The sequence below is a fragment of the Pyrus communis genome, chromosome 11, assembly GCF_041283825.1.
Source record: "Pyrus communis isolate YQ-2024b chromosome 11, ASM4128382v1, whole genome shotgun sequence".
Classification (NCBI taxonomy): domain Eukaryota; kingdom Viridiplantae; phylum Streptophyta; class Magnoliopsida; order Rosales; family Rosaceae; genus Pyrus; species Pyrus communis.
In genome coordinates, this window is record NC_142575.1 from 12,326,240 (window position 1) to 12,339,135 (window position 12,896).

The 12,896-nt window shown below is 38.2% G+C and overlaps 1 protein-coding gene across 1 annotated transcript; it reads right to left on the reverse strand.

Moving 5' to 3' along the window:
* Positions 1 to 1,891: 1,891 nt before the first annotated feature.
* LOC137743854 (uncharacterized) lies at positions 1,892 to 3,627 on the reverse strand. Its single transcript, XM_068483790.2, has 4 exons — positions 3,490 to 3,627; positions 3,220 to 3,309; positions 2,226 to 2,458; positions 1,892 to 2,094 (listed from the first exon to the last, which is right to left on the reverse strand). Exons 2-4 carry the CDS (start codon positions 3,305 to 3,307, stop codon positions 2,068 to 2,070), a joined length of 348 nt encoding a protein of 115 aa, XP_068339891.1. The 5' UTR covers positions 3,308 to 3,309; positions 3,490 to 3,627; the 3' UTR covers positions 1,892 to 2,067.
* Positions 3,628 to 12,896: the final 9,269 nt, after the last annotated feature.

Consider the following 12,896-nt stretch of genomic DNA (forward strand, 5'->3'; position numbering starts at 1 on the left):
CACTATTTATAAAACTATATCAACTACTACACACCATTTATAAAACGAGACCAAGAACTAGACTCTATTTATGAAACATGACCAAGAACTAGGCATTATATATGAAAGTGGACCAAGAACTAGGCACTTTTATGAAACTGGATCAAGAATGAGACACTATTTATGAAATTGTAGCAATTACTGTACACTATTTACGAATTAGGACCCAATAACTAAGCACTGTTTACAAAAGTGAACCGAAAACTAGACACTATTTATGAATCTGGACAATAAATAGTATAGTACCGTTTAATTTCATAAATAATATAATACCACAGTTTCATAAATAGTATAGTACCGTTAAATTTCATAAACAATGTACTATTGTTTCATAAATAGTATCTGTGATGGACGCGCGCATCCAAGTACGTCAAGTTTTTTATTTTTTAATATTAAAATTGTGTTATTTTCATTAAAATTTAAGTTCTTTTGTTCTCTTTATTAAAAGTTAAGGGGTTTTCATTAAAATTTAAGTCTTTTTTCATTAAATAAAGTTATAGCATGATTTTTTTTATTAAGAAATTGTTATTGGCACTCCAAATTTCTCATTCTACACTCCAAACTTTCTATATTTAGAAAGAAAAATACACTTGTGAGGAGTAGAATGAGATTTTTAGAGTGCCATTAACACTTCCCTTTTATTAAATTAAACTTAACCCAAGCCCTTTTCATGAAAACTCCTTTTTTTTTTTTATCCTCCAATTTTCTACCATTTTTATATATAGTAATCATAGATAATTCTTTGGTACGTAAGTACTTTCAAATTTTAAACATAATTCGCATACCTTTTCCTAGATATACAATGAGCAAAAGGTTCGTCATAGATACTGACAGAAGGAGCTGAACTTCAACAGAGGCCAATGCTTTTTCGCATCGAAAAAAAGTCGTCTTGGGCCTGTGTGAGGTTTTCGGAGGCTGATTGGCACACCGCTTTATAGCTCTGATGCCATTAACATTGTTGTTGGTATTGTTGCGCGCATTTTCAAAAGAAGCTTTGCTTTGTGCTGCATTTGCTACTGCTAATTTGAGAACGGCTATACCAGGATCTTTGAGACTATATGCTGATCGAATTGGAATATCTTTCCAAAGACTTTTTACGCATTGCATAAAGTTTTAGGCGAATTGGTTTCGGGTTTGGTTGCAAACAATCCTAACTAATTGAGACGCCCTTGCATTTGCAAATGGTGCTGGTGACAACAAAAGACATAAGAGCAAGGAAGCGATGAGCATTCAATAGTTGATTGACGAGGCCATTTCCGCTGCTTTATGTCTATTCCACACACGTCTGCGTAGTTGCATAATGTACATTGTTGTGTGACTAATATCGGAACCAAACACAGACGTCCGAACAGTAATGTGTTCAAAGGCATACTTTTAGCTTCGCAGGACTTAAATCAACGTCTTTCCGTAGCATCTGCAAATCCTAACGTTTTGTTCAAGGACAAGTAGAGCATCAGTTGAATTCGAAATTTCGAACTCCATCAACCTGATTTACAGCCCTAATGGAACCTGATACGTTACGTGATCAATTCAAGGTCTCCCCTTTGATGCTAAAAACCCAAAGTTACTTTCACCAATGTGAATCTAATGGTTAAATGGCTTTTCATAGATATTTCCAATCAAATATAAGTAAATGAGCATTTCAAAAAGTTGATTTTTGGTTCACGGGCATACATAATGAAGAGGGATTTAGTCCAGCTCCAAGTTGCATGAAGTAGGAAAGTTCGATGAATTTCGCTACGTAAGAATCTAACGAAGCAAAGCAACAGGATATAAGAGGCATGGTAACGCAAAATTTAAACGAACCAGACCCGCATTAAACCACGAGCAAGCAATCTTAAGTCGACTCAAATAGATGGAAATAATATATAAAGCAAATTTCTTCCATCACTTGCATATCGAAACAAAATTTTTGAGATCTGGAACCATATCCAACTACAAATAGAAACTTAAAAACACAGCATTGGTCTGAAAGTAATACTGAACATGTCATGTCTTGATACAGGAAACGCACCAAAAGTAAGTCCCTCAGTCGAAAAGGCTGAAACCCATATCCTGCAAAAATAAAATTTAAAAAAAACGATTTTAGAAGTTATTAAACAATCACAATAAAATCAGAACAGCCCAGCATACAAATAAAGCAAACTAGATATTATCAACAGCTGCATTTGACAATATATACTTACATCGTCTGATTCTTCCTTTTCTTCCACCTTCTCCTCCTTCTTCTGCTCAGCAGCGGCAGGAGCAGCAGCCCCACCACCACCGGCGGCTGCAGGTGCGGAATAAGCAACTGCACCACCACCAGATGGAACAGATGCCAACTTCTCCCTTCCAGATGCAATTAGCTCGGTGATATCTTTTCCCTTGACTTCGGACAATAGCAACTCAATCTTGTCATTGTCAGCCTCGGCTCCAACTGTAACCAAACAAATAATTAAGTTACATTTCAAAGTGCAAAACGTTGCTGCACAAATAATAATATACCACTTTTTTCAAACACCAGTACCAAGGGCAACCTAAGCATCTTCTCCGTGCAAACAGTACCTAGTCTAGGATAATTTACTACTAATGACACATCTCACATATGAAGGTTCTTTCTAACTTTCATCATCCCGGATAACATAATGACTGAATTCCAATAACAAAACCACTTCCATTTCAATACAGAAATTCAACCACGCGCATGGATATAGGTTGCAAGACTGATTATCAAAATTCCATCTCAAGTTAAAAATTAATAAGAACTAATAGACGAAATGAGCATTACGCAACCGAAATCTCCACAATTTTGTTTTTAACAGATAAACTAAATGAATAACTCTTTCGTCCAAGAGTGGTTGGGTGCAAGACTGGAACCCTTGCTAATGGTGTAGGGGTTAAGAGTTCAAAACCGTAGAGCTGGAAAGCCGCAACATCAAAATCGATAGTCAAAATTCAAGCTAAGAGGACTAACATGACTAGGAAACCTGTATATAAAAGACTACACATACTAATGATCAGCATACGTACAACAAATAGAAAAATTATCACAAATAAATTTAAATTATCTAAACCAAGCAAAACCCACAAACGGAATTCCCAATTTAACACAAACAATACAGTGAAAATAATAACAATCTTAACATGAATCGCACGCCGTTGCAGCAACAAAGAATTTTTTTTTAATATAAAAGTTACCTGATCCAAGAATGTCCTTCAAGTCAGCAGCTGAGGGGCTCGTCTTCCCTCCCAAAACAGCGAGCAAGTATGCAGCAACAACCTTCATCTCTACCCATCCAAACAACATCACAAGCTATCAGACACACATACATATATATATATACACACATGTACATACATACAGATACATAATATACATGAGAATCGGATTCAATTTGCTCTACTGATAATAAATTAATAGAAGGAGTACTGTAGAAGATGGATGGAGGTATGTCGAGGAGAAGTTACCGTATTACGTAGGTGAACAAATAGAGCTTCGTAGCAGAGCTTCAATGGCGGCCGAATAGGGTTTGCGGAGAAATAAGAGCACGCTAGATTTAGGTTAAACTCTTGTGAATCAATTTATACAATCAGAATTGTTTTTATTTGAAGGCTTCACTGATCTAGCCCACAACTGGCATAGGCCCAACTTTTAAGTGTGGAAAGACGTGGGCCGAAACGTGCTTCTTTATGCCTAATGTTTAAAGCTTTCTTGGCGGTGTTGGTTTAAGGGTATGTTTGGAAGTGGATTTAAAAAAACTGAAAACGAACATAAAGCGCTTTTGATATTATTTGGAAAAGAAAAAACAAAAACTGATTTTTGGTTAAAAAACGCTTGAATACTTTTTGATTAACAATGGGTTAACTATATTCTCATGAATCGAAACTTAAACTTCTCACTTACAAATGAAAATGAATACTGCTAGATTGTAATATTAAATGACACACTTCAAACCCGTTAAAAGTTAATGACTTTTTTAAGTACTATCATATTTTAAAGACATTTTAAAGTCACATTTAAATACCATTAGACTTCTATTAACAAACATCTCCAAAGGAGATGTCAAATACTCCAACTAGAACTAAAACACATCAAGTGTTTTCTAAGGGAGATGTCATTACACCAAGTAGAAGAGTACGGCAAGGGGTCCCTCTTTCTCCATTTCTTGGAAAGGGAACCTCTCTGGATCCCTTCCACCAAATCCACCAAATCAGGGGATTTGGGCCATTGAAATTTGATTCAACGACTACAAACAGGGGCCCCCTTTAAAAGTTATAATAACTTTAGTCGTTGGATCAAATTTCAATGGCTTGGATCCCCTGATTTGGTGGATTTGGTGGAAGGGATCCGGAGATGATCCCTTTCCCCATTTCTTTTCTTGATTTGTGTCGAGGGTTTTTCCTCACTTTTACGAAAAGAGGAGCGAGACGGAAGGCTACGGGGGCTCAAAGTAGCAGAACATGCTGAGCTCTTATCCCATGTGTTCTTTGCGGATGATTTCATACTAGTTTTTCAAGCAACGGAGGCGGAGGTAGTATGTGTTAACAACTTACTCCAATGTTATGTGGAAAGGTCGGGTTAATTTATAAACTTGGAGAAAAGTTCTGTTCATTTCAGATCAAATTGCCCATAAAACATGAAGGTCGGGTTGGCGGAGGTGTCATATATCAAACACTATGAAGGTTTTGGAAAGTACTTGAGTATCCAAGCTAACTTCGGTGCTTAATTGGAACAGACCAATTTCCAGATTTGTCTATCATCGTTGGTATAACCATAGAAAATATCATTAAAAAAGTGTGTACGTATCCCTTCAACATTCTATCCTAAAACCCTTATTTTCATTTACTGTATTGTATGGTTGATTGCATCATCTTTTGATCCACTTGCCCATGAGGGAGTATTCCGGTTACGGCTAGGAAGTTTGCCTATTCGACTATAAGAAGAGGGAGAATAAGCTTCGTAGTGGCATTCCTCCAACAAGCTACCGAACTCGAGAAGAAAAAAAAGGTATTTGAAGAGGTAAGAAATAAAGTGGACGAACGAGTGAATGGGTGGGCGGAGCAATTTCATTCGGTTGTTGGAAATGAAGTTCTAATCAAAAGTGTAGCCTCGGCCTTGCCAAATTATGCAATGTCATGTTTCCAGCTTCCAATTCAATTGGCGAAAGAGATGGAACATTGATTGCAAGATTTTGGTGGAGTGATCACAAAACAAAGAAGGGTGTATGTTGGATGGCATGGAACAAAATGTCGAAGGGAAAAACATAAGGAGGGCTCGGTTTCGAAGGAAATAATTTCTTTCAACCTTGCAATGCTTGCTAAAGTTGGGTGGAGAATTATTTGTGATCCGGAATCTATCCTAGCAAAAATTCTTAAAGCTAAATACTATCTTTTTTTCTTCGTTTTTGGAGGCACCGATGGGACGAAGAACTTCATGGGGCTGGAAAGGGATTTTACAAGGGAGAAAAATCCTAAAAGCTAGAATCCAATGTAGAATGGGTGATGGACAAAATATTCAAATTAGGGTGGACCCATGGTTGCCCACTCCTCGAACATATCTATCCCCTTTAGCTGCATAAGGAGATGGCACCAGAGAAGGTTATGGAGTTAATGGATGAGAGTGGTGGATTGTGGAACAAAGATCTTATTGAAGAAGCCCACATCATTTTGAGTATGCCACTAAGCAAATCTGGGTGCACCAATAAATTAATTTGGCATTACATAAAGAATGGGTTGTATACAGTTAAGTCGGGGTATTTAATTGCTTAAGACCTAAGTCAGAATGGAGAGCTCGGTTGTAAGGGAGTGGGAGAATCTAGTGACGGTCAAGAAAAGAATGAAGTTTAGTCAACAATTTGGCAGTTGGAAGTACCCCCGAAACTACAACATTTCATTTGGAAGGGCTACAAGAATATCATTGCGATGCGAGCTAATCTTTATCAACGTGGTGTTCATTTAGAGACGGTTTGTCCTCATTGTGGTGAGGCTTTGGAAACACAAGTCCATATATTCTTCCACTGTCCGTTTGCACGAGTTTTTTGGTTTTGGGACACCAATACAGGTTGATTCGAGTATGGTTTTGATTGATGTAATATTGTCTTTCATGGGTTAACGAGCCTTTAATGTATCGTAGAATATGTTTAATGGCCAAGAGGTGTGGCTGACGAGGAGACACCATAAACTAGGCGACATTGTTGACAACGAACGATATGTCAGGCCGAGTCAAGGTCAAGTACTGGAGACAGCTAACAAGAGCGCGAAACTCAGTGGGTGTGGAGAGTGGAACATGGCTTGCATTCAAGCATGTTTGTGCGCTTCAAGAGGTCATATGCATATTTGGTTTGGGAAAGATGAATTCCAGTAGTGGTTGTTTGTACCTGAATATCCAAAAAAATAATGTAAAGGACCTAAGTCCTTCAAGTCAAAAGCAGAACCCAACGCCTGGATAAATGCTTGTAAAAGAGTGGGATCATTGCCTGTCAAAACTACATCATCATTGCCCGTCAAAACTATGTCATCAACGTAGAGGATGAGGACTATAGTATGAGTACCACAGTAGAGAATAAAAAGAGAATTATCTGCTCAACTTTTAACGAATCTGTAGGAAGATTGAACTAAACCTTGTAAACCAGGCCGAGGGGCCTGTTTGAGGCCATAGAAGGCTTTCACAAGTCAGCAAACACGGTAAGGATACTAAGGATGGATAAAGGCAGGTGGCTGAGACATGTAAACCTCCTCCTAAAGGTGGCCATGTAAGAATGCATTTTTGACGTCGAGTTGATGAAGTTGCCAGCCCTTGGACACCGCAAAGTTCAAGACAATTCAGATTGTTGCAGGTTTTACCACTAGATTAAATGTTTCGTCAAAATCAATCATGGGTTGTTGATGAAAACCCTTAGCCACCAAACGGGCTTTATAGTGTTCAATGGTGTCATCGGCATTGCGCTTGATGCAATAGACCCATTTGTAACCGATCTTGTGTTGAGCAGGAGAATGAGGAACAATGACCCATGTGTTATTTTTGAGTAGGGTATTGATCTCCTCTGCCATGGCTGCATGCCATTCCAGGTGACGATTTACCTAAGAAAAACAAGTTGGTTCATTAGTAGATAAGGACATAGTCAAGGCGTGGGAAAAGAGGATAACGAATGGACCCATCAGCCCATGTTTTGGGTTTCTGTGTTCCATCTCTAGAGCGAGTGACCATAGGGTGCGATGGGGTAGGCTAATGTGGTAGGGCTGCAGCTGGAAGCAGTGGAAGAAATGATAAGGATGTATGAGGTAGACACGGAGAATCTGGTGCTGGGGAAGATTCGACACGTGGGCTGACAGGCTGAAGAGATGAAGCTGGGTCGTGGGCAAGTAGTGCTAGGCTTGGAGCAATAGGACATATAGAAAGCTCCACATAGGATGATGGCATTGGACCCGTGGGTTTATGAAAAGGAAACTCAACTTCATTGAAGACGACATGGTGGGAAATGTAAACCCAGCCCATGGTGGGATCGAGGCACCTGTAACCCTTATGTGAAGAACTATAGCCCGCAAAAACACACTCAATGAAGTGCGAGGTTAGTTTGTTTTTAACATAATTACCCAAATAAGGAAAACAAGGGCATCCAAAGGTACGTAGGTGAGTGTAAGACGAAGATAAGCCAAGTAACAGAGTGTGTGGGGTTGACCAAGAGAGGGTAGGAGCGCGAAGTAAATTAATAAGGTGAATAGAAGTGAGGGTAGCATCAACCCATAACATGAGTGGAGTTTTGGCTACGGTGAGTATGGTGCGGGTCATGTAAGCGATGTGACGGTGTTTGCACTCAGTAAGCCCATTTTGTTGGGGCGTGTGAAGACACGAAAGGAGTTGCTGAATTCCAGAGAGACAACAAAACTCAGACATGAAGTGATTTATGTACTCAGTGCCACCATCACTTTGTAAATATTTAATAGATGCATGAAATAAATTTTGAGTCACAGCCATAAAAGTTTGAAAATGGGAAAAAACTTCAGATTTCTTTTTCATAGTCATAAGTAAAAAAGACATAGTAATGATAACCAGAGACAGAATCGATAACGTACATCCATACATTAGAGTGAATAAGAAGAAAAAAAAAAAGGAAAAAGGGCACATTTATTATTTGATTGAAAAGGGAGTTGGGTGGATTTCCCTAAGGCACAGCTCTTACAAAAAAAAAATGAGAAAGAGTAAAATGAAGACCTAAACTAGAACCTAAACGCGACAGCACAAATGGAGACGGGTGACCAAGACATTGATGCCAATCAACGAACGACGTAGCTAAAGCTTTAGGAGGAGAAACTGACAACGGATATAGTCTATTCTTACATGGGCCCTGAAATAGTAATGCACTAGTACACAAATCATAAATGTGATAAAAGAAAAGGAAGAAACAAATGGTGACATTATTATCATATGTAAAACGGGCAACAGAAATGAGATTTTTATGTAACGAATAGATAAGGAAGACATTATAAAAAATGGACGAAAAAGAATTGAGATCAAGGGGAATTGTACCAGTGGATGCAATATTGAGTGTGTAACCATTACCTAATTCGATGAAGTTAGGCCCATGATAGTGTTGGGGATGCGCAATAGCAGTGGCATTGTCGGTCATGTGGTGGGTGACACTTGTGTCGGGGAACCAGGTGGAGGGATCCTGATAATGAACAACTTGAGAGCCAGCAAATGGGGGAAACATTTCAGGGCCACCATAACAATGAGGACAAGTGGTGGCAGAATGGTGATTGGTGGAACAGGTAGGACACCAGGTATTGGTGTTCGATGGATGAGGGCCCAGCAGACCTGAGTTGGCCCAATGTGCTCTTAGGAAACCATGGGGACCATTCCAAGGTAGTGAAAGCCCCAAGCCAATTAGATGAAGACCCATTCCAGTGTTGAACAGATGGACGATAACTATGCAGAGGACACCCACCACAATAAGAAGCCTAGTTGTAACCGTGTCCACCGTGGTTAAGATTAGAATGCATATGATGCCAGGAGCTACCGCTACCATAAGTGGTAAAGGATTGAAAGCCACGTGACGGAGCTTGAGTGGTGAGAAGTGCAGTCTGAGAGGCGGTAGGGCTCGAGGAAGAACATAGGTTCTGCAAGTCAAAGACGAGAATTTTATAATGCAGTTCCTCAAAGGTGGGGAGGGGCGTGATGTTGATGATAACAGTGCGAAGAATTAAGTATTCAGGGCCAAGATTGCAAATGACAGTGGTAATGAAATCATCAGGATCTACTGATCGACCAATACTGGCAAGTTTATCAGCCAATGTTTTGGCTTGCTGCAGGTATTCAAGTACAAGGGTGGAACCCTTGGTTAAATCAAGAAGTTGGTAACAAAGAGTGGTAGAGTTGGTGATAGACGGATGAGCAAAGCGGCGTTGGAGACACTCCCAAAGAGCTTGAGCCAATTTATGACCTATGGTGAGGGCAATGATGGGTTCAGTGAGGGTGGAAGTGATGTAGCTAACCACCAATTGGTCTTGTTGGAACCATTTGAGATAATCAGGATTTAGGGTTGTGGATGAGGTGATTGTAGCAGTAGTAGAGGAACCATCTGAGTCAGAAGCAGGGGTAAGAGGTATGGTTATGGTGGTGGTGATGGTGATGGTGGGAGAAGGTTGGGGAAATGAGCCATGGACAAACTTCCAGAGGTCGTGACCAATCAAGAATGGCTTAATTTGACGAAGCCATTTGAGGTAATTAGAGTCAGTGAGTTTAAGAAATTGTGCCGCGTTGGGTCCAGGAATGGAGGAATAAGCATAGGTTGACATGGCGATGAAAAGGGTCAGGATCGAAAAGGGATGATACTAGGTAGAAAACTAATTTAAGGTGAGAAAATATTTCTAAAAAGCATTAATTTTCATTGCTCTACTCCTCTATATAAATAGTTACATAAGATTGATGTATAAAAGTCCTATTGGGATTTCAAGTTTCCATCTATATCATATACAAGAGATAAGAGTATTATCATCAAAAGTCAGAATATAATAGTAAGTTTAACATATGTTGGACCCTTGTTTAACATAAGGAAAACACAATACAACTTATTGTTACCAGATTTTTGAATTATTACGAGATTACAGATCTCAATGGCAAAGCCATTGCCAACACTCCATGAAATTATACGATGGATTGTGTGTGGACTTAGGAGAATTTGGAAATGTAGAAATAACTTTATTTTTGACAAACAAGTCGTGGAATCCATGGTGGCTTTGAGTTTTTTGCATCAATAATGTCTTGAGATTGAAAAGTTGCATGGGGATCAAATAATGTAGCAATCAAGCATGTCGGAGTGGGAAGGTGTGAAGTGGCTTGTTCGATGGATGCGTCCGTTTCGAATGATCAAAGTCAATTGCAATGGAGCTTGGAGCAAAGAATTTGGACGGGGTAGGCTTTGGATGGGTAGCTTGGGATTTTGCGGGTAAAAAGGCAGGGAGTGCAGGAAACATTCTTTGCGAATCCAGTTTGATGGCGGAGGTATAAGCGATACAAGCGGCTTTGGGGGCTTGTGTAGAGAAAGGTTTTGAGGTAATGCAGTTGGAAACAGATTCAAAAAACTTGGTGGATATGATAAATGGGATTATGCAAGCGAACGTCATCATTGAAGGAATTCTCTTGGATATTCTATGTCTAAAACAAACTGAGGTCAGTAGAGTTTCTAATAAGGCAGCGTATCTAGTGGTATTTTTTGTTTCTCATATTGGGGGGGGGGGGGGCTTTGTACTTGGGATAGCTTTGAACTGGAGTGGTTGCTCAATACTCCAGCTTTTGATGTAAACGTTCCTATTCGAATTTAATAATATTTCACTTTCAACAATAAAAAAGGGAGATGTCATATATGACGTGGCAATTAAGTCATTTGACTTGTCTTTTCTTTTCTTTTTTTTTCCTTTTTTTTTTAGAGGAAACAAATTAAAGATTGAGTCAAATGCCTTTAATTTTTTTTTTTTAATGCATGGGTCCAACTGACACAAATAGGACGAATACTAAAATTATTTTAATTATTTGTTAATAGTTAATGTAACTATGTAGCCCATTAGATTAATACAATAAATATTTGACACATATGTTGGAAATTAAGAGGATTTAACTATATTCAATTGGCCAAATCAGCAATCAAATAAAACTTTGACATATTATATTGATTGTATAAGCCTAGAGCCTTTTTAATTCTACAAAGTCTTTTAAAAAGCCCCCTAAGTTTAACTTATGTGCTTTGCACTTTTTGTAAATCTACTAATTTCAATTTTTTAACACTAGAACCAAAGTTTCATTATATTACTAAACCTAGGTCCATAACGAAGTGAAACACTGAAAAAAATTTCCCTTCGGATATAATGAATATAGTATTAACTAAATCCATGCTAAATATAATGTGAAGTAATCAACTAATGCGAATAATAATATAATGGCCCTATTTTGGTTTAAAATTTTGTATATGAACATTACCATATTGCATACCGCATACCGCATACAACACCATTCACAAAAAAAAATAAGACCCTACATGTATTATGTATATCTCACACATGCTGACTATTTGTGTAAGTGTTGGCACGTACGTATGCGTGATTCGTATGCAAACTTTTCTCCTACTTTGTAGAATAAGGTTTAATTGTTGGTCCTTTTAGAGATTGAAACCATCAAACCCTTTCTTGTTTATATTCAATGAATTTCTGGTGTTCATGGGCATTAAATGAACATGCATTAACCCTAATTTCATGTATACAAGGTCATCAAACCTAACCTGAATTCGCAGCCATGTTCGGCAGTGAATGAATTGATTCTTAGGGCAATGGTTAACCTTCTCTTCTCTTGTGCTCGCTTTAGTGTTCTCTGGTTTTCAACAGGACAAACCAAAACTACATGGAACAAAGATAGATCACCGAAAAGAGGGACCAAGCATATCTATATATGTATTGCAACTGCTTCCTCCTATTAAGCAAACAGTTGCAATCAGTTATCAAGGAAACCCTAAGTGCATCATTTTAATTTCAAATTGGTTCCTTATATTTCCCTCCAAATGGTTGTTATCCGGTTACAACCCTAAATAAGTCTTACTTTATGCATAGCTTATATTACTTGTGTTATTGCACGACTTGGTGTTTGATCTTACTCACCAAGTAAACCTTACATTCTCCCACATGAACAAGATTAAACACTCTAACATTACTGCATTAAACAAGTAATATGTGATCACTGAGCTATTAAAAAAAATGACTTACCACTACTTATCATTCAATACATCAGTCAAACTTTAGAGAAGCTGATATCAAAGTTTGCTTAAGTTCTTCTAAAATCACAACTAATCATATCAACTATAAGCATTGTTAATGAGGAAACTTTAGTTGGGATCATTATAGTATACTAATCGTGCTCCCACATTTCTTTGGTCCTAAGATATTAAATGAACATCTCAAACATGTGAAACTTGCAAGAATTAACACATGCAATTGACATAATTTGATGTGTACCAATTCATTAAAATCATTAATTCAATTAAATACATTCATAATACATCACAAAATAGCAAGACATCAACCATAATTGTCTTACTCCCTCATTCAAACTCAATCAAATGAGTTATGCAAACCCATACTTGTAACATGCTTATTGAAACTTGTAACATGTATGGCTTTTGTTAGAGGATCGGCTATCATATCTCGAGTTATGACGTGCTCGATGTCTATAACACCTTCCTTAACTTTATCCTGTACTTTTAGATACTTAATATCCATCAACCTCGATGCTTCTGACATCTTCTTATTCTTGGCGAAGAACACTGCAGATGTATTATCACAGAAGATTTTCATTGGCTTCTCAATGCTTCTACCTACCTTCATATGATGAA